The following is a 26216-nucleotide window of genomic DNA, read 5'->3' as shown; positions in this document are numbered from 1 at the left end:
ATTTAGCCTCTGGGGCTATCCATACCCTTCAGGAGCTTATGTTCTATGGGAGGAAGCAACATGTATGTATAGAGGTAAAAAAAAATGTGCTATCAACTTCGGGAGAATCAAGAAAGCCCTCATGTAGGAGGTAGCACTTGAGCTAAGCTTTGAAGGGAAGTAGGGAATGAATCTGAGAGGCAGAAGTGAGGAGAGCATTCATAGTATGGAGGGCGAGGAGGAGGAGATAGTGGAGGGCACCCAGGAAACATATCACCTCGTGCAATGACAGGAAGTCAGCCTATTTGATAAGAATGCAGAGTCTGTGATGGGAGTAACATGGGACAAGCTTGAAAAGGTAGAATGGAGTCAAATCATGAAAAGTTTTCAATGCCCACCAGAGGAGCTTGTATGACTCTAGAGGCAATAAGAAACAATCGGAGTTTTCTGAGCAAATCATTGGCACACTCAGGCCTGGGCTTCAGTAAGACCACTTTGGCAGCTGGAGTCGGGGAAGACCTTTAGGAGGTGATTGGAAAAGACAGGGCCTGAAACAGAATGGTGACCTTGTGAGGAGAGAGAAGGGAATTGAGAAGAGACACTGAGTGAGGTGTCAGAAAATGAACCAATAGGGAAAAGGGAAGAGTCAAGGATGACGAGAAGGTTTTGAACCCAGTTGATAGAGGGATGGTGGGGCGCTTGTTTGTAAGACAGATGGATTTGAAGGGGAAAATGACAGAGTTCAGAGGGGCCAAGCACAGATTCCTGGGGCACTCCACGGGAAACCTCTTGCTGTGTTGACGCTGAAAATCCAGCCATCCAACCAGTTCTGAATCTGATTGTATCATATCTATAAAGCTCAGTACCTTCAACTACTTTATAACCTTTTAGTGATAAGAGACTTACCATGTTCTTCCATACTTGCATCACTGATATTTAGAGATAGAGAAGAATTCAAATAAAAGGTACCATGGGGTGTGTGCTGGCAAATGCTTAACCACCAGCTCTTTTTACTACCACCCTTTTAAGTATAATCTGCATTATTAACATTTTCTCCACCACTTAATCTTAAGTCTAGAAACCAACAAAACAATAAATAAAGGCTTGATTTGTAGAGTTTGTAGATTTCTGAAGGACACAGAAATGCTCACACTGAAATTTTAACAAGCGACTCTCAGGAGTTGGTTCAAACTGGCTCCAGCACAACCTTTCTGAAAGGTGGGGGAGAGGAGAGTTGGGGGCATGGAATTTGGGGGTCACTTTTGCTAAAGTGCCTTTTGGGCTTCTTTCTCATTGGTATAAGGGATGGCTCACAGTGAAGATTTAACAATCTTTTGCAAGCTGATTCAAGTTGGCTCCCACACACCACTGAGTGCTATGGTTAGTTTCCTCTTTCCTGAATGCTTTGAACAAAATTAAAGACACAGATTTAAAGTCAAGTCTTTGAGGGTACCCAGCGCTCCTTTTACTATCTCCACAATTATACCAGAGACTGACTGATGGCTAGTATAGAATTTTTGTGATCACTTAATTGTGATTAATATTCATTCCTTTGCAAAAGCACAAAACCTCATAGAAAAATCAGTGTCTAGCAGAGTGAGTGGTTTGTAGCAACATGATTTAAGGAACATCTGATATTTGAATCAGTAGTTTGTCAAATGCTTCTAATGTTCCACCTATAAATGCAGCTATCATAGCATAACCAGTTACATGTGGGGAGCCAGCTATATCCTATTTAGGCCTCTTAGACCTCTTCAAGGCAGGGTCAATTGAGAATGGGCCTATGCACGGCAAGGCCAGTTTTAGGATAAGAAGACTTGGCAAAGAAAACCCACCTTCGTAGCTGATTACCCACATGGGAGATGACAGAAATGTTTCAGTCTGGTTATCTATATGGGAGATGACAGAAACGTTTCAGTCTGGTTATCTATATGCGAGAGAACATAAATGTTTCAATTTGGTTAGCCTTGAGGAAAAATAGTGTCTCACTCCCAGGAACAAGGAGATAAAAAACTTAACCAATGCTTTATTGTACTCTTCTTTGAAGTCTGGATGACTCAGCAATTAACCTGTATAAAATACTGTCAGTAACTCCATTAAAATCAGTCTATAGCCTGACTATACGACTCGCCTAGCCCCACGTCTTTGTCTTTTTGTGTCCGTTACTTCATCATATATTCATGCCACTGCTGGCACAGTTACAGTTACTACAGAACATGCAAGTGCAGCATCAAAAAAGTCTAATGCATGCACAAGCGGTTTCAATTTTCAAATGCAAACAGTGCACATGTGGCCTTGCAATGTGTCTGAATGCCACCAGGGGTCACTTCAGCACCTGTCAAACTGATCTCCAGTAAAATTACTTCCTGGTAACTTGGTGAATGCTAAATCCCCACAGCATCAAGCAAGAGGGTGAGAGGTGGAGGGACCTACTTCATTTGTAGTAAATTGCTGCCATATGCTCACATAAGACGGGAGTCTCATTTGCAGAAGAGCATGAGCTAGCTGTTCCTCCCATCCCTTCTCAGAAGCTCTAAACTTCCTTTATCTGCTGGGATTAGCCCAAGCCCAACAACAAAGTCTTTTCAAGACCTGGTTTTGAAGTGTTTATTCATTGAAACTGGTTTTTTTTTTGTTTTGGTTAAGGAAAATATCAAGAGTTTGGTCAAGCATATGACATGACCAAATAATGCAAATTATTTATTTATTTTGGTCAATTACTCGCATCCCACTCTCCATGACCCCATTTGGGGTTTTCTTGGCAAAGATACTGGGGCTTGCCATTTCCTTCTCCAACTCATTTTACAGATGAGGAAACTGAGGCAGATAGTGTTAAGTGACTTGCCCAGGGTCACATACCTAGTGTCTGAGGTCAGATTTGAACTCAGGAAGATGAGTCTTCCTGACTCTAGGCCTGACACTCCATCCACCGAACCACCTAGCTGCCCCAAAATTGTTTATTACCTAAGGATTTCTAAGTGATAGGTCTTGAGTTTTCAATTCAGTTAGCTGCCGTCCACATTCAAAATGTAAAGGATGACTCAGGTGCAATAAGTTGTTGCCTAGAAGTGGAAGGCAATTGTCCCCCAAACCTGTGAAGCAAATAGTGACTTTCATACTGAGACCAACTGAAGAAGGAACAAAAAACACAAGCTGTCAGAGCTTTTAGTGATCAATGGGCAAGTGTATTCATCTCCACAAGGCAGAACACATTGATAGCATATAGGGACCAGCAGGAGGAGTCCCTGGCAGGTTTGATGCCAACTATAGAGTTTGAGAATGCATCTCTCCCTGGTTAGCTGTCTTACAGGGAGGGAAAGGAAACTTGATCTTACCGCCTAGGAAACAGCTAACTAGTTACAAAGCAGGCCCTCAAAAGAGCTACAAGGCCAGTGAGGAGACAAATGAGGTGAGGTCATCTACTTTCTTCAATCACCTAGAGCTTGGATTATGGCCACATGGGGTTATGCGGCTCCCATAGTGCAGTGCTAATTATGAGAAGATTGGCCCAGTAGAGCCTAAGGAAGGACATGGGTAGCAAACATAAAGTGCAGTCATAAAAGTCTTCCTCCTTAGGATGCCATGCCAAGAAGAAAGCCTCCAAAAAAGCCTCCAGTCACAAGAACGTTCTTCTTCACAAATGAGACGACCTGGTCACAGAAAGAAAGAATCATCAGTTCCCTTGCTAAGGACAGAACGTGGCCCATTACTTTCATGAAAATAAATTATGGGGGCAGCTAGGTGGCGCAGTGAGTAGAGCACCAGCCCTGGAGTTAGGAGGACCTGAGTTCAAATGTGGCCTGGGACACTTGACACACTTACTAGCTGTGTGACCTTCGGCAAGTCACTTAACCCCAATTGCCCTGCCTTCCTCCCTCCAAAAAAATATATTAAATAAATAAATAAATTACTACTTCATAGTAATATTTCTGGGGTAATCCAACTTTGGTACAAAATTATTTATCTTCATAAGGTAAATGAAAAAAACAAGGTAAAGGAATGGAATTTTCTTTCCTCTATCTCAGACATAAGACAGGTTTGGAGAGAAAGGGGCAAAGGGAAAGTAAGGAGCATTCTATCCTCCATAATCTATATGTTCCTTGTGACCTTGAGAATACAAAGTCAAAGCCTCTCTAAAACATGAAGCTAACTAACAATCATCTATAGGATTAGAGTGGAAGGTCAATCTAGTCCAACTCTCTTATTTCCCAGAAGAAGAGGGTGAAGTTCAAGGAGGGCAAGTGATGGAGCAGAGGGTTTGGCCACCAATGACCATCTGGGGCTGATCGCTTGGCTTCTTTTCTTGGGAGTTCAGTGCATTTCAGGTGCTTCTCATTAGGTGTTTCTTGCCATTTCTAGAGGGATACAGGGCGTAAAAAGCACTGGTTTGGCATCAGAAGAACCATATTTGAATCCTGGCTCTGCCACTTGCTGAACTTCTCTGGGCCTCATGTATAAAATGAGGGGGCTATTCTAGATGACCTTCTTTTAAGGTCTCTTCCTGACCCTATGAATACCACCTGACCCTATGAGCACCAGCTCCCTGATGCTGACCAATAATGCCTCACCTTGGTTTATATGTTAACCTTATACCTACAAAGTCATATGCAAATTAAACATCTAATCATTCGTACTGACTTAACTGTAATTTAAGAGAGGTGTTCATAGGAAAAATCATTTAGTCCCAAGCAGCAATAAAAGCCATGCTCATTAACTGTTTCTCCTGGTGTTCCTTGGCACATTTTATCCAGGGAATTTATATACTTACAATAGGGTTCCTGGGTTTTTCCTCTTGCTTCCTCATAGTCCATATGAGGCTGAGGTTGAAAGCACAATGAACCCAAATTGATGGGACAGTGGCCGATTATTCGTCCACTTTTCCAAAATCTTCCATTGACAATTAAATTGGGGGCTGAACATACCACATTGGTTCAATCTGCCTATAAGGTTTACAGTCATTTTTCCTGCTCCTGTGATCATCAATAATATCAAACTTACCAATGTACTCATGCTTCACCATACAAGAATTAGATAATTACTTTAGAGCATGACCTAATATGAGAACCTAGCATTTCCCCCACAGGGCTTCTCTGTATTTTTTTGAGAGCATCGGCTAGGACAGCCATGTGCATGATGAACCAATGTATCAACAAGCATTTATTAAGTACCTACTATGTGCCAGGGCACTGTGCTAGGTGCTGGGCTACAAAGACCAAAAGGACACAATTGCCGTCATCAAGGACTTTATACTCTACTGAGGAGACAATATGTAACAAAACTGAATCCTCTGACTCCACTCACCATTTCTCTAAGTTTCTGAACCAAAATACCCCTCCCTGAGCACCCTTTCCTCCATGCTCCTTAAGGGCAGGGGGTATATTACTTTTTATATTCATATCTCCAGCACTTAGCCTAGTGTGAGAACTTAAGAAATTCTTTTTCATGTGTTCATCCATTCACTCATTTATAAGTATATATATATACAATGTATATATATATATACACACAATGAATCCAAGGTAATTCTGGGAGCTGGAGGGAGAAGGAAAGGCTTGAGCTGATCCTTGAAACAAGAAGGGGATTCTAAGAAGCAGAAGTGAGCAGGGAGGCCATTGGGATTCCAGGCATAGGGACAGCATAGGTAAAGAGTAGAGAGGCCTGTTTGGGCCTCAGAGTGAGTGAAGGGGAGTACTGCACTGATCCAGGTGTGAGGTGATGAGCATCCACACCAGGGTGGGGGCCATGTCAAAGGGGAGAAAGGCGCATATTGTTGCAAAGGTGAAATCAACAGGCCTTAGCACCACATTGGACACGGCAGGGTGAGAGACCATGAGTCTAGGATGACTCCTGGCTTGTGAGCCTGGGAGACTGAAAAGATGGTGCTGCCCTCTACAGTAACAAGGAAGGGGCAAGGGTTCAAGGAGAAAGATAATGAGTTCCATTTTGGACATACTAAGTTTAAAATAGATGTCTACTGGCCATCCCACTCGAGATGTTTGAAAGGCAATTGGAGATGTGAGATTGGAGTTCAGCAGGCACATTGGGGCAGGACAGGAAGAATTCTCAGTCTATGTGTATTTATTTGCTGAATGAATGAATCAAAGAATGTGATAGCCGAAAGGGAAATCACCTAGCCTGAATTCCTCTTTTTACAGGTGAGGAAACAGGTTCACAAAGGCTAAGGACTGACTTGGGTCACAGAGATAGTCAGTGTCAGACCAGGAATGGAGCCCATGCCCAGTAAATCTTTCTGCTCCGCTATGCTACCTCCCAGTATGATTTCCTTTGCAAAATGCTTATAAGAAACATAAGGAAAATCAACAACATATGTGATCTTTGTGTGGGCACACTTCAATATTTCAAGGAGCCATGATTTCACTGGCACAAGCACTCTCTCCACCAATGCAAATCATACTTCTTTTTTGGCTTAGTGGAGGGTCTATGACAGTTGGGGTAGGTGAAAATATAATTGCTTGTGGCCAACATGGTAGCAGCCTTTTTCCCAATTTAGCCAGGCTGGTCCTCAGAGAACAGATACATGGACTTGGGTTCCTCTGGTAGAGCTCTCCAGGGCCTAGAGTTTCCATGCCGTGATGAAGCATCAAAACTAGACTTTTCTAAAGGTAAAATATACCAGTTATAGAAAAAAAAATCTAAGCCCCATACAAATGTATAGGCAACTGCTGAGTAGAATGGTGGGAAGAGCATTGGCTCTGTAGTCACATGACCTGGGTTCAAATCCTGCTTCTGCCATTTACTAGCTATGTCAACATGGTCAAGTCCCTTGCCCTCCCCAGACCTCAGCAAAATGAGGGGGTCGATTATATGGTCCCTTTAGAGACAGGAGCAAAGTGCTCAGTAAGCCTTTAAAGAAAGCACTTAAGAAAATGCTGGTGGGTGTGACCATCCTCCAGACTGGGCAGAGCTGCCACAGAATGGAGAGAATTCACCCAGGTATGAGTGGGAGACAGATGCTTAGAAGGGCAGTGCTCCCTAGTACCAGCCTGCACTTCTAAAATGCTTAACATAGGATAGAAAAGTCAATTCTTTCTTTTCAAAACCAGCACGAAAAAGAGGCTTCCTTTGCACCAATTACTGTTTAAGTTTTGCAAAAGACAAATATTAGGTTATGCCAACTGACCTGCTAATTGGAGCTCAAAAGCCATGGAGCCACAGGATGTCTATAATTTGGAGAAATTGTTTTGACCAGGAAAAAGTTATGTATGGATGAGATCCAGACGTGTAAGCAGCTCACTGATCAGATCAATTAAATGGGGAAGAGACTGTTCAGTAAGTGAATACTGTTCAAAGTGAGTTTGACTAAGAGCTCTCTGCCCGGCAGCATTTTGGCCTTGAGCTGCCTCCATGAGACCTCTTTTTCTGCGCTGGGGAGGGGTGGGGAAGGGGGTTCACAAAGCAATTTCATTACCTCCTCAGCTTTGCTCTTCACCTCTGTAGGAAGCTGGTTGCTCCTTCGGATTTTCAGCTGCTCCTTGGCTTTCTTCATATCTTTCTCAACTCGCTGCCAATCTACCTTGATGTAACCAGTGTGGTTTGCAATCTGTATTTTGGAAGATTAAAAGAAAGACAGGAAAGAGAAGAATTTCTTAAATAGATGAGGTCACCTAAATAGAACTTTCTGATTTTCCAGCATTCATTCGAGGCTTCAGTGTCCGACAGCCGATATAAACCCAAATGAACGTTTGTGTCTCCATAGACTGTCTCTCTATCTCCTTTCTGCTCTCATTCCTTACTATTCAAAAACCTCCTCCTTTCACATAGATTCTCCGGGGCAAACTTACCCATCTCTGACACATGTGGTACTTCTGCAAAATTGTGTTATTTCCTCTCTCTTTCACAGTTGTCCCTCAATGCTTGGTGTGGCTTCCAGCTCAGATTTACTGGCTTGTCTTGGCCATTTGTATGAGGCAGAATGGAGAAGGCTTGGGTTCAGGCCCACTGAGTGGGAATAGGACTAGGAATAGACAGGCAGAGGAGATAGCTTTGGTTCAAGCTTACCAACACTGAACTGGAATTTGGGAATCAAATCTTTGAAAGGCCATAGCTCAGGTGAACAGAGTGTGGCCACCTAACACCCTCAAACCTACTGAGCTCCCTATGTCTCTCTCCCTCTATTCCTTCCCCACTCTCCTCTCCCTCTCAACTATCCATTTATCTCATCTCTTCCTTCTTCCTCCCTAGTAACTGGTCAGAAAACCTTTTTAGGTATTTGCTGAAGTCATTCAAGTTTTATAATCTCTGCTCCTAAATTTAAACTAAAGCATTTATCTTTAGGAAAAAGCAGCCACCCTAAAGCAATCTACATTTGATAAGTGGTTCTTTATCTAAAGGAATTATTATGAAAGTAATGGGGCAGCTAGGTGGCACAGTGGATAAAGTCATGAGGATCTGAGTTCAAATACGGCCTCAGACACTTGCTGTATGACCTTGGGCAAGTCACTTAATCCTGTTTACCTCAGTTTTCCCATCTGTAAAATGAGCTGGAGAATGAAATGACATAATAAGCATGCACTGACCATGTCATACAACATACCTTATTGTACACTTGCAGTTCACCAGCTTTCACTGTCCATCTAACTTTCCAGCCTAAATGTACCCAATACTTCAGCCCAAAATATCACTTTTTCATTCTCAAACTCACCATGTCTATTCAAGACTATGGCGTTTTGTTTCCTCTCTACCTTCCCAAATCTCCCCTTCTTTGTGAAGCCATCAGCTGACCACCAAGGTGGACAGTGACAGCTCCCTCCCTGGAACTGCTACACTATCTATATTATCACTCTGTTGGTCACAAACCATTTATTACCTTGTGGCATCTCATCTTTTGTCACATCTCTGTAAGCTCCTTATGACTGTTTTTTGTTTTTATTTATTTACCTTTTTTTAGAAAACAAAATCTCAAAGATGGGAGTCCCCTCTCCCACAGCTTCCTCTTGTTCCACTTTGGGATAGCTTTGCTAAGGCCATTTGTCCTGACTTTAAACCCCAAATTTGCCTTTTAGTGGCTTCTCTCCATTTTCTGTCCTTTGGAGTGAAGCCAAACAAACTTAATCCTTTTTCTACATCAAATTCTGAGACCCAGCTCTCATGTTTCCTTGGAATATTCTCATCTCTAAGCTCAACATGCCCAGCACTGCCTTTCTCTGCACACCCAAGTGGAGTGTTCTTGACACCATTCTTACAGGATGTTGCTACTTTTTTTCATCATCTATTGGAAGCCCTTGCTTCCATCTCCTAGAGATGTCTTTTCAAAATCTTCACTGGTCTGGTGAGTTCTCTCTGGATCCAGATTATTCTCTCTGGACAACTTCCCCAAGAGAAAATTCACCTCCTTCTCTTCCTTGCAGGGGTAGGGGACTGTGTAAAGAAAAATCAATCAAGCAGCCCAGCATTTATTAAGCCTTTACTGTGTGCTAGGCACCATACAGAGCTGGGGATACAAAGGAAGCGAGAATCTAGCCCCTGCCCTCAAAGCATTCACATCCTATTGGGAGAGACAACATGAACGGAAATAGGTACGACATGGCAAGTCCAGAGAGTAGGTTCCCCTTCCACGGGAAGGCACTAAGAGCTGAGAGAATCCTGCATAAACTGTCAGCCTCAGTTCGTGGGGCAGCAAGTTGGGCTAAATAGCTAAGTTCAGCTGAGCTAGTTTTCCTTCTTACTTTGGGATTCTTTGTTACAAGGGGATGGTTCACTAGGTAAGTAAGGGAGGAGAGAGGGATCTATTTAGAGATGAAAGTGGTATAAAACCAAAAAAGAATACATTTCAAAATTTACTTAGGCTATGGGATCCTATCACTGAATCCTTTAAAATCTGTCCCAGTCTGGCCTTCACTCAGCCTCTAAAATGATTTTTCAAAAACTCTGGGTTCAGCCATGTCCTACCCCCTCAATAAACTCCAGTGGCTCCCTATTGCCTCCAGGAGTAAACACAGAATGCTCTGTTTAGCATTCAAAGCCTTTCATAACTAAGCCCAGCCCCCAAACCTTACCAATCTTCTTCCACTCTACATCCCCCCTCTGTATACATACACATACACACACACACACACACTCTCCTCCTTGATCCAGTGACACTGGCCTCTTGAATAACACCCTCCATCTCTCCATCTCTTGACTCTAGATATTCTCTGCTGCCCCCCATGCCTGGAATGTTCTCCTCCTCATCTCTGCATCCCATCTTTAAGAGGAAGCCCTTCCTGGCCCCTCTTAATGCTAGTGCCTTCCCACAGTTGATTAGCTCCAATTTACCATCCAGAGCTTGTTTGTACATAGGTGTTTTCATGTTGTCTTCCCCGTTAGACTGTCCACTCCTTGAGGGCAAGGGCTGGGTCTTGCTTTTCTTTGTATTCCCAGTGCTTACTACAGGACCAGACACATAGCAGGTGCTTAATAAATGGTTACTGACTGATCTTTCAAGATTTAAGGTGCATGTCAAACTATGCCTGGCTTGCCTTTCCCTTTTCTAGCATCAATTCTAAGATGGAACGGTCACTTGCCCCCAAATTTTCCATCCTTTCTATTTTAGCAACATATCTCACTTTGTTGGATAGAAATCTATTTGAGAATAGCAGGTTCACTTTGTTTCTCCCTCCATCTTTTGAAGAATGAAATTATTAAAGCAAAGGCAAAATTGATCAGTTAAAAACTCTGCTTTTGGCAGAGAATGAGCAAGCTCCAGCACTAGGGCAGCCCCGATACACCAGGCCTCCATGGCAGATTGTGATGTCTCTGCTGCCCAAAGTCTTCAGCTCAATGACTCCTCCTGATAAGCTGAGGCAGACTTGCATAACAACAATGCTTCTTCTCTTCCCCTCCAGTGAGTTTCACCCAAATGCTCACCTGTGGAGAGCAGGAAATACTACAAGACCAAGGAAGGGCAAATATCTCAATTTTCAAAAAGGGAAGAGGGCAGATATCACAAATGATAGGTCAGTAAGCTTGTCTTGAATTCCTGGAAAAATTGCAGAACATCTCATTAAAGAGACGGTTTGTAAGCATTTAAGGGAAGTGGTAATCACTGGTTCTTTTTACCAGGATTACTCCAGGCGTAGACTGGACTGCTACACAGTACGCCTAGATTTCAGCAAAGCATCTGAGTCTCTCTTGCCATCACCACAGATGAGATATAGAGATATGGGCTAGATGGTAAATGTTATAATGAAGGGCTTCTTAAATATTTTTCCACCTGAAACCCCTCTAAGAGTTTTGGCAGTGGTCCTCGGTGTTGCATGGCCTGAGGGCATGTGCAGTGCAAAGTACTCGAGCTTTGTGCTCAGAACCAAGGCTGCATGAAGTTGCAAGCTGCAACCCCGGCAAGTACTGCCAGAAATACTTCGGATTCCTTATGTGTCTGGACACCTTTTACTGTTGCTGTATGGGGTTGGGACCCACAGTTTAAGAAGCACTGTTCTAAAGGAGGCTTTAGAAGAGCTAGGCCCAAATAATAGTCATTAATGGGTCAATGTCAAATTAGAGGAAGTGCTGCCAGTACAGCCCAGGTACCCTTTAGGTACAGCCACTTACAACTGTGTCAGGCCTGCCTTGGAGCACTCTCCACACCTACTGCCCCCTCCCCCCTCCCACCTTTCCAGCCATCCACAGCTGCCTCACACCCTGGGACAAGTCCACCCAAGGACAAACCCCTGAAGACAATGATAACCTACCTGAACTCATTCCTTAATGACTGACATACTTATGTCTAATACTTACTTATATATTACTAATTACTAATACTTACTTAATACATACTTATACTAATGACTGACATCATAGCCACCCTATCCTAGTGACTCTGAATTCCTCATTGCCACTGTTCAAACTCCACTCTTCAGCCCCTACTACTCGCTCCCTTATTCCCATCTCCCTCAACCTCCCACTCCAGATCTACCCACTCCTTTTATGGTGCCCTCTGGAATGCCTGCTCCATTCGTAACAAACTGGATTTCATCGTAAACCTTTTCCTTTCTTGCTCCCTCCATCTTGCTCCACTGAGACCTGGCTCCCTCCTAATGATGCAGCTTCTTTTCTCATCCCTTTTACTCATATTCAGTGAGGGAGTTGGAATACTCCGTTTCCCATTGCTACCTACTACAGGCTTTCTACCCCCATCATTTCAGTAACCTCTTTTCCTTTGAGGTTCATTCAATCCATATTTATCACCCAATCAAGATTCTGAGAGGTGTTGTCTATACATCTTCAGGACACACACACCTTCTTTTTCTCAATGAATTCAGTGCCTTGCTCAGTCTCTCTCCTCCCCAACTCCTGATCTCATACTAGAGGACTCAACATACATACATACTGATACTCTCTCAAACACTCTAACCTCCCAATTCCACAATCTATTCACTTTCCATGAGCTGCTCCTGCACCCTACCTCAGCCCCCCACAGAGAGGGTCATCCCCTTGACTTTGCCACTGCCCACAACGTACCACCTCCATGTTCATGGCTTCTGAAATCCCTCTATCACATTATAATGTTGTCAATCCACCTCTCTCTCTCTCATTTTCCAGATTTCCATCCCATCTCTGCCACTTCCTACCTCTGTGATCCTGGGCAAGTTGCTTAACCCTCTCTGGGCCTTGGTTTCCTCAGTTGTTTAGGGCTGGCCTCTAAGCTCCCTTCCAGATCTAGAGCTAGGATCCCATTAAACCTAAGCTCATTTCATGTTCACCATACAGACCTGTAATAGGAAAAATCCACCACCCACTGCTGTTGCTGCCAATTTTCCAACTTTCTGGAAGATGAAACCTGTGCACCTACAAAGTAAAACAAAGTGATGACAAATTGATTGAGTGGAAGCCACATTAACATCTGAAAAACTAAGTAGCTTTGAAGTCAAGGTCCCGAAGTCTGAAACCCCCTTTCCCCTCCCAAAACAGGAGATGTGGCCGCTCCTCTGTGTAGTATAGTGTGGAATGTGTAGGAGACACTGTGGAATGAATGCAGTCCTAGAGAAGCAATCAGGAGAAGAGATCCCAAGGTGGAAGAGAAGGTTTATAGGCTGTTTGTAGCTGTGAACAGGCCTCAACCTAAACTATGTTTTCTCCAGAAGTAAATGTTTTTTAAATGCTACTTTTATACGGTTTCAGGTTTTGAAAACTGCTTTGCTTGAGGGTCTTCAGCAGAGTTACTACATTTCCAAAACATTTCACAGAAACACACGTACTCAGTGTTTTGGAACTTTCTATCCACAACTGAGTAAGCATTGGCACAAGAGGAGTCCAGGGTCAAACACCTGTCTTCTGACCTTCTGTCCATACCCTGAGGGCCAGTCTTGGCAGTGGCTATGCTCCAGCCCCCCCATCTTCCCCCACAAGCTGCTCCTACCATTGGGGCTCATTTACAGGAAGGCCTGTGGGCCTGGCTTGGAAACCTAACAACCCAGCACTGAAAAGAGTGTTTCTTTGGAATATGAAACCCATTTTCCCAAACAAGTGACACATAAATGATCACATCTGGAACACAGCCCATGCTGAAGCTGGGAGTTGCCTAGAACAATGACTCAATAATGTGTGTGACAGTATACTTTAAACGGCGCTTTTAACTTTTCTTAATGATTTCTCATCTAAAAGATTTCCCACCCAGACCATGGAACATCAGAGGTCTTAGAGACCACATGGTCCAATTTTTCAGCTCCCTTTCATGTATTCTCTTCTCCCACTGGAGGGCCTCCCTTTGGGGGCAGGGACTGTCTGTATCCCCAATACTTAGCACAGTGCCTTAGTGCCTAGCACAGACACAGGAAGGACTTGCTGTCTGACTGCCCACCTGGATAACACATCTTCACATCATCTGCGTAGAGATGATCAATGAACCCAAAGGAGCTGATCAGGAGGGAGACACTCTAGATACTCTAGAGGGAGAGGAGAAGAGGGCCGAGGCCAGAATAGACACCCACTGGGGCAGCTAGGTGGCTCAGTGAATAGAGAGCCAGCCCTGGAGTCAGGAGGACCTGAGTTCAAATCTGCCTTCAGACACTTGACACTTACTAGCTGTGTGACCCTGGGTGAGTCACTTAACCCTAACTGCCTCACAAAAAAAAAACCAAAACCAGGATAGACACCCATGGTTAGCAGAGGTGACTTGGAGAAGTTGAGATCAGACAGGTAGGAGGAGAACCAGGAGAAAGCAGTGACATGAAAACCTAGAGGGGAGAGACTATCCAGGAGGAGAGGGTGATTGACAGTGTCCAAGGTTGCAAAGGCCAAGGAGGCTGACAACTGAGAAAAGGCCACAGGATTCGGCAATGAAGAGATTACCAAGATCTTTGGAGAGGGTAGCTTCAGGGGAATGAGGTCAGATGCGAGACTGCAGAGGGTTAAGAAGGAAGAAGAGGCACTGATTCAAATTTAGCCACCAAAGGGAGGAGAGCTAGTGGGGACGGTAGCTAGTGGGGTTGGGGGGGCACTGGATTGGGTGAGGTCCCCACTTCTTTCATGAAACCTAAAAAGGGAGATATTTGGTCTGGATGTTTGCTAAGGACCCTTCTAGCAATGGAACCTCCATGATTCTACCTTCCGTGACTAGATGGCCTTTGAGGTCCCTTCTCAGATCCAGGCAGCATGTCCCCCTCACAGACCAAATACATCCAGTTCCTTCACCTGATCCTCATGACAGAAGTTAGACTAGACCTGAAAGGCAGAGGAGACTTGCTTCTAGGTGGGGGGATAAAGGAGAAGGCTTTAAAGAGGAAATGGTACCTGAAGTGAGCCATCCAACAGTATGTGGCCCAGCCCAGGCCTTGAAACCACTAGGGGCCTCACTAGGTGAGGCGGACAGTTCATTCGGAGCCCCCACCCACCTCCAATGCTGTCACTCACCAGCCAGTGACCCCGCCTATAAGGAGCTGGGTGGCCACACTGTACTTCTCAGCGGAGGGTCCGGAGTCCTGCCCAAACAGCTTCCGCCACCATGGCTGCTTCTTAGCAAATTCAGCAAGGTCAAGGGTGTCAAAATTCCCATTAAATTTTGCTAGAAACATGGAGAGTGAATAAGTGAAATTTTGAGGGGTAACAGAACAAACTAAATTAAGATCAAAACACAAAATATTTATAGAGAACTTACTAAATGCTAGTTAACACAAAGAATGCAAAGATGAAAACCCCAATATCAAGGAGCTTTGGGATTAGGAGGAGCAGTATAATCATGTCTCATATTTATATGACTCTACTATTTACAAAAAGCTTTCTTCCTGACAACACCAAGAGGTAGTTAGTACAAATATTAGCTAGAATTTACAGATGAGGAAACTGAGGAGCAGAGCTCTGATGATTTACTCTACATCTCATGACCCAAACAGGAGACTGAGTTGTCTGACTGGTAAGTATACTGTTCTTCAAGTCAACCAGCAGTGATTAAGCAGCTACTGTGTGCCAGGAGTGACTGTGCTGAGCACTGGGGATACAAAAAAGAGGCAAAAGACAGCTCCAAGAGCTCACAATCTAACAGGGGAGACAATAAGCAAACAAACATGTACAAAGAAGTTATGGAAAAATGGAAACAATTAAGAGAAAGAAGGCACTGAATAAGAGGGGTTGAGAAGACGTCCTGTAGAAGGTGGGGTTTTAGTTGACACTTAAAGGAAGTCAGGGAGGTTGATACTTAGTGGAAGAGACAGAACATTCCAGGCATGGAGGCCAGCCAGAGAGAATACCAGGAGCAGAGAGATGGAGGGCTTGTTGGTGGAATAGCCAGGACGTCAGTGGATTCCGGAAAGGTAGGAAGGGGTTGGGTTATGAAGGACTTTGAACGCCAAACAGAGCATTTGTGTATGATCCTGGAGGTGAAAGGGAGCCACAGGAGTCTGTTGAGTAGGGGCGGTGAAATGATCAGACCTGAGCTTTAGGAAAATCACTGTGGTGGCAGGACCAACCTGTATCAATAGGCCAGGTCTGAGGTGATACAGGCTTGAACCAGGGGAGTCGCAGTGTCCAGCAAGAGAAAGGGAAATTTGGAGAGATGTTACAAAGTTAGAGATGACAGGCCTTGTTACCAGATTGGACATGGGGAGGGGAGGGATGAGAAATAGCAAGGAATTGAGGATGATATCTAGTTTGTGAAACTGAGGGACGCAACACAGAAATAGCTGTGGTATAAAATATAACATGAAAATACAAGAAGATACAATGCCCTGTTCTAGGCAAGGAGATGAGTAGGGGAAGGGGAAATACTTTGGGGAATAGGGAAGGCTCCATGGGAGAGATGGTATCTAAGTTGGGAAGGCTTGTGCCAGGTGAGTGAGAGCTTCAGGGGAAGAGGGAAATTCCAGCAGGAAAAACAAATCTAATTATAAGCACAGAGGCTATATCTGAGATTGGGTGGTTCCCAGTTTGGCTGGAGCATTTGGTATATGAAGGCAAGCAATGGGAGATGCAGGTTAGGGTCAAATCGTGGATGGCCTTGAATGCTTTTGTTGTTGATGAATCGGTTTTCAGTATGTCTGACTCCCCATGACCCCATTTGGGGTTTTCTTGGCCGAGATACTGAAGTGGTTTGCTATTTGCTTCTCCAGCTCATTTTACAGACAAGGAAACTGAGGCAAACAGGATGAAGTGACTTGCCCAGGGTCACACAGCTACTAAGTGTCTGAGGCCAGATTTGAACTCAGGTCTTCTTGACTCCAGGCCAGACACTCTATCCACTGCAGCCTAGCTGCTCCCCAAAATACTATTTCTAAAAATTGAATTTGTTTCAGGGCTATGACCAAAGTCAAGAACGTACTCTACAAAAAAAAAATGTTAAACTGAGTTTTCTGAGCAGTGAAACAAAGTAATTTCATTCAATCATTCACTATATCCTAAAAATTATGGAACGTATCATTCCAATAGATGGCACAGGCTGAAAACTGGTTTAAGAGGAATTTGAATAAATTCCCTAGTTACAGATTTAAGCTTTTGCTGCCCCCCCCCATGGGAGTATTGTCTCTAAGTTGAAAATGAGATGGTAATAATGTGGTGCTTTTACAGAAAGATATCATGGGTAGAATGAATCAGCTGATGCTGGACTAAGGAAGAGCCAGTTCTGGCTTTGACCCTTACTAGCTGTGTGACCTGGGCAGGTCACTTGGTTTCTTGGACACACAGGAAACTAACACTATGTCAGGTATGATCTGTGTGGGTTGAAGGAGTTTCCAAAGCAAGAAAATCTCATATTCCTGCTTTACTGTTCACAGTGTTTATTGTCACTGTGGCCCTGTGAGGCAGGTGTCAAGGATATTCTAATTTTAACTTTGGAGATGAAGGAGCAGGTGCAGAGAATCGAGTTACCCATGGCCACACAGCCCTGAATGTCCATTGGCAGGATTAGAATCCAAGTCTCTCCTGATTCCAAGAACAGTACTCTACCATGCCGTCTGCCGCTTTAGGAATACTTGGGAAAAGGAAGAACTGTCGGTATTCAGGAGTCAAATAAGGATCCAGTTCTAGGCTTTAGAAAGAGACGGGGCCTTAGAGATCATCTCGAGATGATGAGATCGAGTACATGACCTGCCCAATGGGCAAGCACAGGACAAGAACGCACTCGGCACAAGGCAGGCCGGTAGGGCTGGGTGGCCATGGGAGTCAAGTGCCTTCCCCTCCCTCTGAAAAACGAAGGGCTTCCTGGCCCTGGTTGTTTGGTCGAAAAAGGCCTCCTGACGGCCCCGCTGGGCAGGCGGGCCAGGGCACCCACCTCCCTCCTGACCACGCCGCCGCCCCTCAGTTTTCCCACCGACAGGCCAGACTGCTTCATACGTCTCTAAAGAGGAGGAGCCAAAGGCAGCCAAGGTGAAAGAGGGGGGCGCCAAGGGAGAGAGACCTGGTGGGAGGGGCCGGGGGAGGGCGTGCGCGCGGACGGGCCTCCCGCCCCAGCGTGCACTGCGGCGCCTCGCTCGGCTCCCTTCCCCTCCTCCTTCCCCTTCCCTCCCCTCCCCCTCTCCTCCCACCCGGGCTCGGACTTCGACCCCCGAAGGTTCCCACGCGTGCGGGCGGCTTGCCCGCCCTCCCCGCCCTCCTCCGCCTCCCCATTCGGCCACGGCCCCCCGGTGGCCCCCGGGCCCACCTTGGTCCGAGGCGGCCATGTCGTCGAGTTCATCTCGCGAGGAGGAGCGTTGGGGTTCCAAGCGGTGGGAGGTGGAGCGCCGAGAGCCCGACGCTAGGTTGCTGGCACGTGGTACAGATGTTGCCATTCCCACTGCGGCTGGGAAAGAGGGCGGGGAGGGGGCTGGGGCCGGGAAACCGGCCCGAAGCGGCCTACGTCACAGAGGCCTGGTGACGTTCGGCCGCGGCCGTCGTCCTAGCGACCTCTGCGAGTGAGGTGGCCGAGGGTGGCAGCCCCCTGACCTTCCCGCGCCCCGCCCCCGCTGCCACCCCCATCCTGCCGCCCCGCCCCCCAGCAGCCCCTCTGTCCCTCCCCAGGAAGGTGCTCTGTCGCCAATCTTTGCAACGGCGGGGGCCGCGGACCTGGGAAGAGCCCCCCCTCCCCCAGCAGCCCGCTGACCCTCCCGCGTCCCCCCCCCCAAGTCCCTCCAACTCTCCCGGCCCCCCCCCCACACAGGTGAGCCCTCTGTCCCCAACCTCCTGCAGCCTGTGGGTCCTGTGAATGAAGCGGCAGGGGCCGCGGGCTTGGGAAGAGCCCTCGCCCAGCAGCCCCCCTGACCTTGCCGCCCCCTCCCAGGTGGATCCTCTGACCACCTCCTCCCGGCAGTCACCCGGGCCCTCTCCCCCACCCCCGGGGCGGCCAGCCCCGACTCCGGCTTCTGATTACCACCACAGGCAGCTCTCTGTCCCCAACCTCTGCAGCCATCGGCCTCTGTGAGTGAAGCGGCCTAGGAGGAGCCCCCACCCCAAGCCCCACACAACGACTAGCTTCTGTGACACCCCGACATACCTCCGTCTCCCCTCTCGGCAGCCACATGGGGGCCCTACACCCCCCCAGCTGTCCCCTACTCCATTCACCCCACAGGCAGCCTCTATGACCCCCACCCCAGTTCCTCTCACCTTGGCATCTTCCCCTCTTATGGTACTCTCCATGACCCGTCCCGGCCCACCCCCCCCTTGCTTCCCCTCTGCTCCCCCCACCTCAAGGCAGCCTTTCTGACACCCCCCCCACCCCACCTCCAGGAAGCAGTTCCTCTGCCTCCCCTACCACACTGGGGCTGGCAGCTTTATTATATGACAGTCCCCCCCCCCCCCACACACACACAGGTAACCCCTCTGCTCCACCCCCGAGACAGCCCTTCTGACTCCCTACCTCCTACCCCCACTACAGGCATCTTCTATGGCCCACTACCATCAACACCACAGACAACCCCTCTGACCCTCCCCCCTCACCTCTCCTCTGCTCCCCCCAAACCCTCCTCCCCAGGTGGCCAATCTGTCCCTCCCCAGCCATATACTTCTCCCCCCATGGGTGGTCTGGCCCCCAATTCTGGGTTACTGATTCTGCCCAAAGGCAGCGTTTCTGCTCCCACTGCTCTTGCCTCTATGACCGCCCCCCCCCCCACAGTAAGCCCTCATTCCCCAACCTCCAAGGCATTCAGCCTCTTTGATTCCTCCCACAGGCAGCCCCTCTGCTTGCTTCCACTGCCCCCAACCCTTCTGACCCTCCTCTCCCCCCCCCCCAGCAGGCAGTTTCTCTGCCTCCCCTAACCCCCTGGGTGAGTGGCCTCTCTGATCTTTCTTCCACCTCTAGGGCTGGTAGCTTCTATGATCCCCCCTGCCCCTCCCATGCAACCACTCTGCTCCCCCCCCAAGACAGCCCTTCTGACTCCCACCCCCACCACCCCCAAAGCAGGAGGTCTCTATGACCCCCCCACCCCACACACAGGCAGCCCTCTGCTCCCACCCCCTGCAGCTGACAGCCACTCTGCAACCCCCACCCCCAGCAGTAGGTGGCCTCCCTGCACCCCCCCCCAGCCCCTTTGACCCACCCCCACCTCCTACAGGCAGTTTCTATGACCCAGCACCATCACCACCACAGGCAACACCTCTACTCTCCCCCCCCACCAGTCCTTCTGACCCTCCTACCCCCCTTTGAGGATGGTCTCTATGACTCCCCCCCAGGCCTGCAGTTTCTCTGCCTCCCCCTCCAATCTCTTTGATTCTCCCCCCATCTTTGGGGCTGGGGACTTATATGACCCCCCTCACACACACACACAGAGGGGCTTCTCCCCCAGTACAGCCCTTCTGACTCCCTGCCCCCCCCCCACTACAGGCATCTTCTATGACCCACTACTATCACTACCACAGACAACCCCTCTACTCTCCCCCCTCACCACAGCCCTTCTAACCCTTCCACCCCCCCCCTTAGAGGTGGTCTCTATGATACCCCTCCCACCAACCCCCCCAGGTGGATGGATTCTCTACCCCCCATCCTCCCCCTGATGCACTTTTGAAGGGTTTAGGGACTAGTCAAGGACCAGGGTGCAGGACAGGATTGTCTGAAAAAAATTCACGGACTCAAGCATTCTTTAAGTCAAGTTGGCAAAGATTTATTTTTACACTTTTCAGCAGACAAAAGTTCTTAAGGAAACTGCGACCTTAGATGGGTACAGTTAAAGTTTATATAGGATAAACTATGGTAAAACATGTGCCAAATATGCTAACTAGGTGATGTGGGGTGGGATTAGGGAGTGGTTAAGGAGTGGTCAGTTCTTAAAGGAACCTGCACTTTTTGTATCTGCTGCTCAGGAATTTTATCCAGAGTTCACCAGGAAAAGCACAAGGGGGCGGGGGTGGGGTGGGAGGTGGGGGGTGGTCATAGACCATTGTGGTTTTTTAGGTCTGCTAAGTTAACTAGAGGTCAGAGCCGACTGAGGATTGCCCCATCTGCCACCAATGTCTTGTTTGAAAAGATAGATGTAGGGAATATACATAACGTCTTAAGTATAGGATACACATAATGAGTCCCAGGATGCATATAATGAGGTAGGGAGTTGGTATAGATAATCCAGTGAATACAGAATATCTTTATGAGCCAGCACGAAGCAAGTTCAAGCTAATAATTCCTACAGGTGCAGTTTGTTACTATACCAGGGGAGAGAGGTAAATGTTTTGCTGGGGCCTGCTCATGAGTGAATTGCTAGGCATAGTGTCCTTGGGCTGGGGAGAAGCTGCCAGGAATAGTGTTTTGAGGCTGGGGAGAACCATGATCTTGGAATTGGGGTCCAAACACCCCATCACCCCCACCTCTACTCTCCCCCCAACCTCTCTGACCCCTCTGCTCACCCCAAGGCAGCCATTCTGTCCCCCCAAATTCCCCTTCCCAGGTGGCCACTCTGTCCCCACCAGCCATACAGGGCCCCACCCCCATCCCCCGGGGCAGGTGGTCTCTGGTCCCCTACTCTGGGCTTCTGATTCCCCCCACAGGCAGCCCTTCTGCTTGCTTCTACTGCCCCCACCCCTGACCCTGCCCTCCACAGGTGGTCTCTATGACCCCCCCAACTCCTGTCACCCCAGGCCTGCGGTGGCCTCTCTGATCCTCCCTCCATCTCTGGAGCTGGTGGCTTCTATGAACACCCCCGCCCCCGACACACACATACAGATAGGCAACTGCTCTGCTCCCTGCCAAGACAGCCCTTCAGATTCCCACCCCCCAACTGGACTACAGGCTGCTTCTATGACCCCCCCACGAGGGGCAACCCCTCTATTCCCCCCAACCCCAGGGAGCCCTTCTGACACCCCCACTCCTCAGTGGGTGGTCTCTATGACCCCCACCCCTCCCCCCAGGCAGATGGTTTCTCTGCCTCCCCCTCCCCATCCTCCCGCCACCTCTGGGGCTGGTGATTTCTATGACACCTCCCCAGGTGTGTGGTTTCTCTGATTTCTCCCCCCCCTCCAGCCCCTTTGACTCACCCCTACCTCCTGCAGGCAGCTTCACCACCACAATCAACCCCTCTACTCCACCCCCTCCCCTCTGTCCCCTCCACCCCAGGGCAGCCCTTCTGACTCCCCAAACCCCCTTCCCCAGGTGGCCATTCTGTCCCCCCCCCAGCCACACGGGGTCCCCCCTACCACCCGGGGGCGGGCAGTCTCTGGCCCCCTACTCAGGGTTTCTGATTCCCCCCACAGGCAGCCTTTCTGCTCCCACCACTCTCTACTCTATGACCCTCCCCCCCCCCCCACACACACACAGGGAGCCCTCATTCTCCAACCCTTGAGTTATGTGGCCTCTCTCATCCACCCCCAGGCAGCCCCTCTGCTTACTTCCACTACCCCAGCCCTTCTGCCCCTTCCAACAAGTGGTCTCTATGACCCCTCAATTATCCCCGCCCCCAGTTGGCGGTTTTTGTGCTTCCCCTACCCCCCTGGGCGGGTGGCCTTTCTGATCCTCCCACCAACTCTGGGGGCTGGCAACTTATATAATGCCCCCCCCCACACACACACAGTTAACAATTCTGCTCCCTCTCCTGCAGCAGGAAGTCTCTATGCTCCCCCCACAGGCAGCCCTCTGTACCCCTGCCCCAGTCCCTTTGCCCTACCCCCACCTCCTGCAGGCAGCTTCTGTGACCCACCACCATCACCACCACCGCAGGTAACCCTTCTGACCCTCCCACCCCCCACGTCCAGGATGATCTCTATGACTCCCCCCCCCCCCCCCCCCCCCCCCCCCCCCTCTCCCCCCCCCCCCCCCCCCCCCCCCCGCCTCCAGGCCAGGCCTGTGGTTTCTCTGCCTCCCATGCCCTGATCCTCCCCCCACCTCTGGGGCTGGGGGCTTATATGAACCCCCCCCACACACACAGTTAACTGTTTTGCTTCCTCCCAAGACAGCCCTTTTGACTCCCAACCACCCCCCCACTTCAGGTGGCTTCTGTGACCCACCACCATCACCACCACAGGCATCCCCTCTATTCCCTCGCCCAGGAACCCCTCTGACCATCCCCCCTTTGCCTCCCCTCTGCTCCCCCCACCCCAAGGCAGCCCTTCTGGCCCCCCAAACCCTCCTCCTCAGGTGGCCCCTCTGACCTCCCCCCAGCCATATGCCCCTCCTCAGGCAGTCTCTGGCCCCCTACTCTGGGCTTCTGATTCCCCCCACAGGTGGCCTGTCTACTCCCACCCACTCTTGCCTCTATGACCCCCCCCCAACACACAGGCAGCCGTCTGTCCCCAACTCTTAAGGCATTTGGCCTCTCTGACCCCTCCCCCACAGGCAGCCCCTCTGCTTACTTTCACTGCCCCCAGCCCTTCTGGCCCTCCCACCCCACCTCCAGGATATCTCTGTGACCCTCCCCTCCTCCCAAGCAGGTGGTGTCTCTGCCTTACCCTGGGTTGGGTGCCCTCTCTGATCCTTCCCCCACCTCTGGGGTTGTATTGACCCCCCCCACACACACAGGCAGCCCCTCTGCTCCCCCCCCAGCCCTTCTGACCTCCCCCCAGTGGGCAGTTTCTCTGATAACTTCCCCAGCCCCTTTGATCCACCCCCACCTCCTGCAGGAAGCTTCTGAGACCCACCTCCATCACCACCACAGGCAACCCCTCTACTCCCCCCTCAGGCAACCCTTCTGACCCTCCACCCAGGTGGGTGGTCTCTCTCTAATTCCTCCCCGCCACCCCAAGTGGCCTCTCTGCTTTCCTCCCTAAGCAGCTCTTCTGACCCCCTTATCCCACTTCTGGCTGGCTGGTGGCTTCACTGACCTCCCACCCACAGGCAGCACCTCTGCCCCCCCCTCAGCTGGTGGTCTCTGCCTCACCCCACCCCTGCAGTGGGATGCCCCTCCTCTCCACCCCATAGCTCTCCAACAGCAGTGCCAGCCAAAGCCCAGGCACTTGGGCAGAGGTTTCACATGGAACAAATGGGCAAAGATTATGGAGGAGAAGGATCCATCAGTGTTGGTGGGGTGGCATGGGCCAGCCAGGCACACTAGTGCATTATTGGGACCACTGTGACTTAGTCCAAACATTGTGGAAAGCAGTATGGCCAAAAGTAACTAAACTGCCTTTGTCTCCCAACAATTCCACTGCAAGAGACCCAAGGAGATCCATGACCATCTACAGTATGAATACAAAAAATGATGGTTAAATACAATATAGATAGGTAGAGAGAAGTTGGTAGCTCACGAAGGGCAATCTATGTAGGAGGTGCTATGACTTGTGTCTTGAAGGAGGTTTCAGCGAGGAGGAAGTGCATCCTAGCCAGTACAAAGGCAGGAATGGTGGGTGAGATGGAAATATGGGAGGGACAGGGACAAGACCAATTTGGATGGACTTTAGAGGGCTAGGAGGGAAGTATAATGAGGGGGAAAAGTTAGATTGGGGTCAGATTGGGAGAAGCTTGAAAAGCCAGGCATCCTGGAGGCAATGGGGAACAACTGGAGTCCATTGAGTAGGTCACATGCTTGTGCACTTATGGAAAGCCCTGGCTGCCATGTGGAAGATGTCAGAGGCTGTATTAGGAGGGCAGAGTTTATAATCTCAAAGAGGATCATAAACATGTCTGAAAGGTTCGGAACCGCCGGATATAAGAAACTCTCAAAGTAGAAGGCAGAAGAATCAAAACATATATTTAGGCTCCACAGTAACCAACCCATGAACCAGCAACCCCATTTTGATATATTGATCAAAAGCTTCCAGGCCCAATAAGTACGCCTTGAAAGAGTAACCAGGAGGCTACAGAGAAGCATGATTGCATAAAGCAAAATCATGCTTCCCCCCTCTATGGTAAAAAGATTACCCACTGGCCTGAAGTCTTTGTTCAGCTTCCTCCCGTAGGTCAGCTCTGCTACTGGCAGCTCCTGCTTCAGCTGTGACTGTGGCTGTAGCAGCCTCTGGCTCCAACGGGAGCTGCTTTTAACCATCCAGCTTCTGCGGGGGTGTAAGGTACGCCGGGGAAAGCACAGCTTCTTTCAATCTGCTTAAGCAAGGTGAAGGGGTTGACCGGGAAAGCACAGGTTCTTTCCATCAGCTTAAGCAAGGGAAGCAAGGTGAAGGGGCCGACAAGCTTACTCCAGTCCAACATACAAACAGCATTCAGTTCAGGGGAAAAAGCCAAACTAGTCAAGGGCACTTGTTGACTAAGTGCTAAGGAGCCCATTTTTGGTTGCCAATACAGAGGCCATTGCACATGTCTAGTTGAGAGGTGATCAGGCCTAAACTAAGATGGTGTCTGTGAGTAGAGAAAAGGAGTTGAACTTGAGAGATGTCCTGGAGGTAGCAATGTCAAGATTTGGCACCTGATTGGCTCCTGGACCACTGCCTTGTACTGGTGGAGGGCTCAATGAAACTACAAGCTATGCCATGCAGGCTTACCCAAGAGAGGTCATAGTTCTGACCAAAGGTGATCCACTGGAGAAGGAAATGACAAACCACTCCAGTATCTCTGCTGAGATAACCCCAAGGACAGTATTACAGTGATGAAAGAAATGACATCAGAAAAATGAGCCCCTCAGGTCCAAATGTTCAGTACTTGACTGGGGAAACAACAGCCATGAGCTTGGACAGACTTCCAGAGATGATGGAGGCTAGAAGGGCCTTCAACGGAAAGAGGGAAGTTTAGTAGAAGGGTAGGCTATTATTTTTCTTCTTTTTTTGGTGGGGGGAAGATAATGGTTTTTGTTTTGGAGTGTGTGAGATGACTCTGGAACATCCACTTGGAAATGTCCAATAGGCAATTAGTGATATTAGACTGAAGCCCTGGATAGAGACCAGAGCAGGATATATAGATCTGGGAGTGGTCTGTATAGAGATCATTAAGCCCATGGCACTAGTTACATCACCAAGTGAGACACTGGAGAGAGATGAGAGGACCTAGAACACCGCTTGCACTTTAGGGGATTGGGCTGGATGATGAACCAGCTGAGAAGGGATGGGAGGAGAACCCAAAGCCAGTCTAGTGAGCACTGTGTCCCAGAGAAGGAAGGAAGGAAGGAAACCAACTTTGTTCCCGGAATTGTGTTGAACGTTGGAGATGCAAATACTGTCCTGAAGGGGCTTGCTTTTAATGGGGGAAGAAGATAAAAGAGACCTACAAGTCAATCAAATATTTGTTAAGCCTGTGCTATTGGTGCCTATGTTCCAGGCACTAGGCTGGGTGCAGGGCATACAAAGAAATGCTCTCCTGGAGCTCACAGCCTAATAGGGAGGCTACATGCACAACCAACTGTGTACAAATGATAGCTACAAGATTAACTGCAAGTAATAACTAGAGGGAAGAAGCTACAATTAAGGTCAGGAAAGGCTTCCTGTAGAAGATGGGATTTTATCAGGGACATAAGGGAAGCCAAGAGGCAGAAATG

At 48.6% G+C, this 26216-nt stretch overlaps 1 protein-coding gene across 1 annotated transcript; it reads right to left on the bottom strand.

The window, feature by feature from the left end:
* Nucleotides 1-3127: 3127 nt before the first annotated feature.
* Nucleotides 3128-18189, bottom strand: FUNDC2 (FUN14 domain containing 2). The gene is made up of 5 exons (XM_036740569.1): nucleotides 18047-18189; nucleotides 14830-14980; nucleotides 12690-12765; nucleotides 7409-7540; nucleotides 3128-3629 (listed from the first exon to the last, which is right to left on the bottom strand). Exons 1-5 carry the CDS (start codon nucleotides 18171-18173, stop codon nucleotides 3552-3554), a joined length of 564 nt encoding a protein of 187 aa, XP_036596464.1. The 5' UTR covers nucleotides 18174-18189; the 3' UTR covers nucleotides 3128-3551.
* Between the last annotated feature and the right edge of the window lie 8027 nt (nucleotides 18190-26216).

Source organism: Trichosurus vulpecula (genome assembly GCF_011100635.1).
Source record: "Trichosurus vulpecula isolate mTriVul1 chromosome X unlocalized genomic scaffold, mTriVul1.pri SUPER_X_unloc_2, whole genome shotgun sequence".
In the NCBI taxonomy this organism is placed as follows: domain Eukaryota; kingdom Metazoa; phylum Chordata; class Mammalia; order Diprotodontia; family Phalangeridae; genus Trichosurus; species Trichosurus vulpecula.
This window is presented reverse-complemented; position numbering and strand designations above follow the sequence as displayed.

What these genes read in the sequence shown, in the direction of transcription:
- FUNDC2 (XM_036740569.1), bottom strand. Translation starts at nt 18,173, where the DNA reads ATGGCAACATCTGTACCACGTGCCAGCAACCTAGCGTCGGGCTCTCGG. An exon ending in ATAGGCGGGGTCACTGGCTG is followed by an intron (nt 12,766 to 14,829) that starts GTGAGTGACAGC and finishes TTTACTTTGTAG; the next exon opens with GTGCACAGGTTTCATCTTCC. An exon ending in TGAAGAGCAAAGCTGAGGAG is followed by an intron (nt 3,630 to 7,408) that starts GTAATGAAATTG and finishes TTCTGTGACCAG; the next exon opens with GTCGTCTCATTTGTGAAGAA.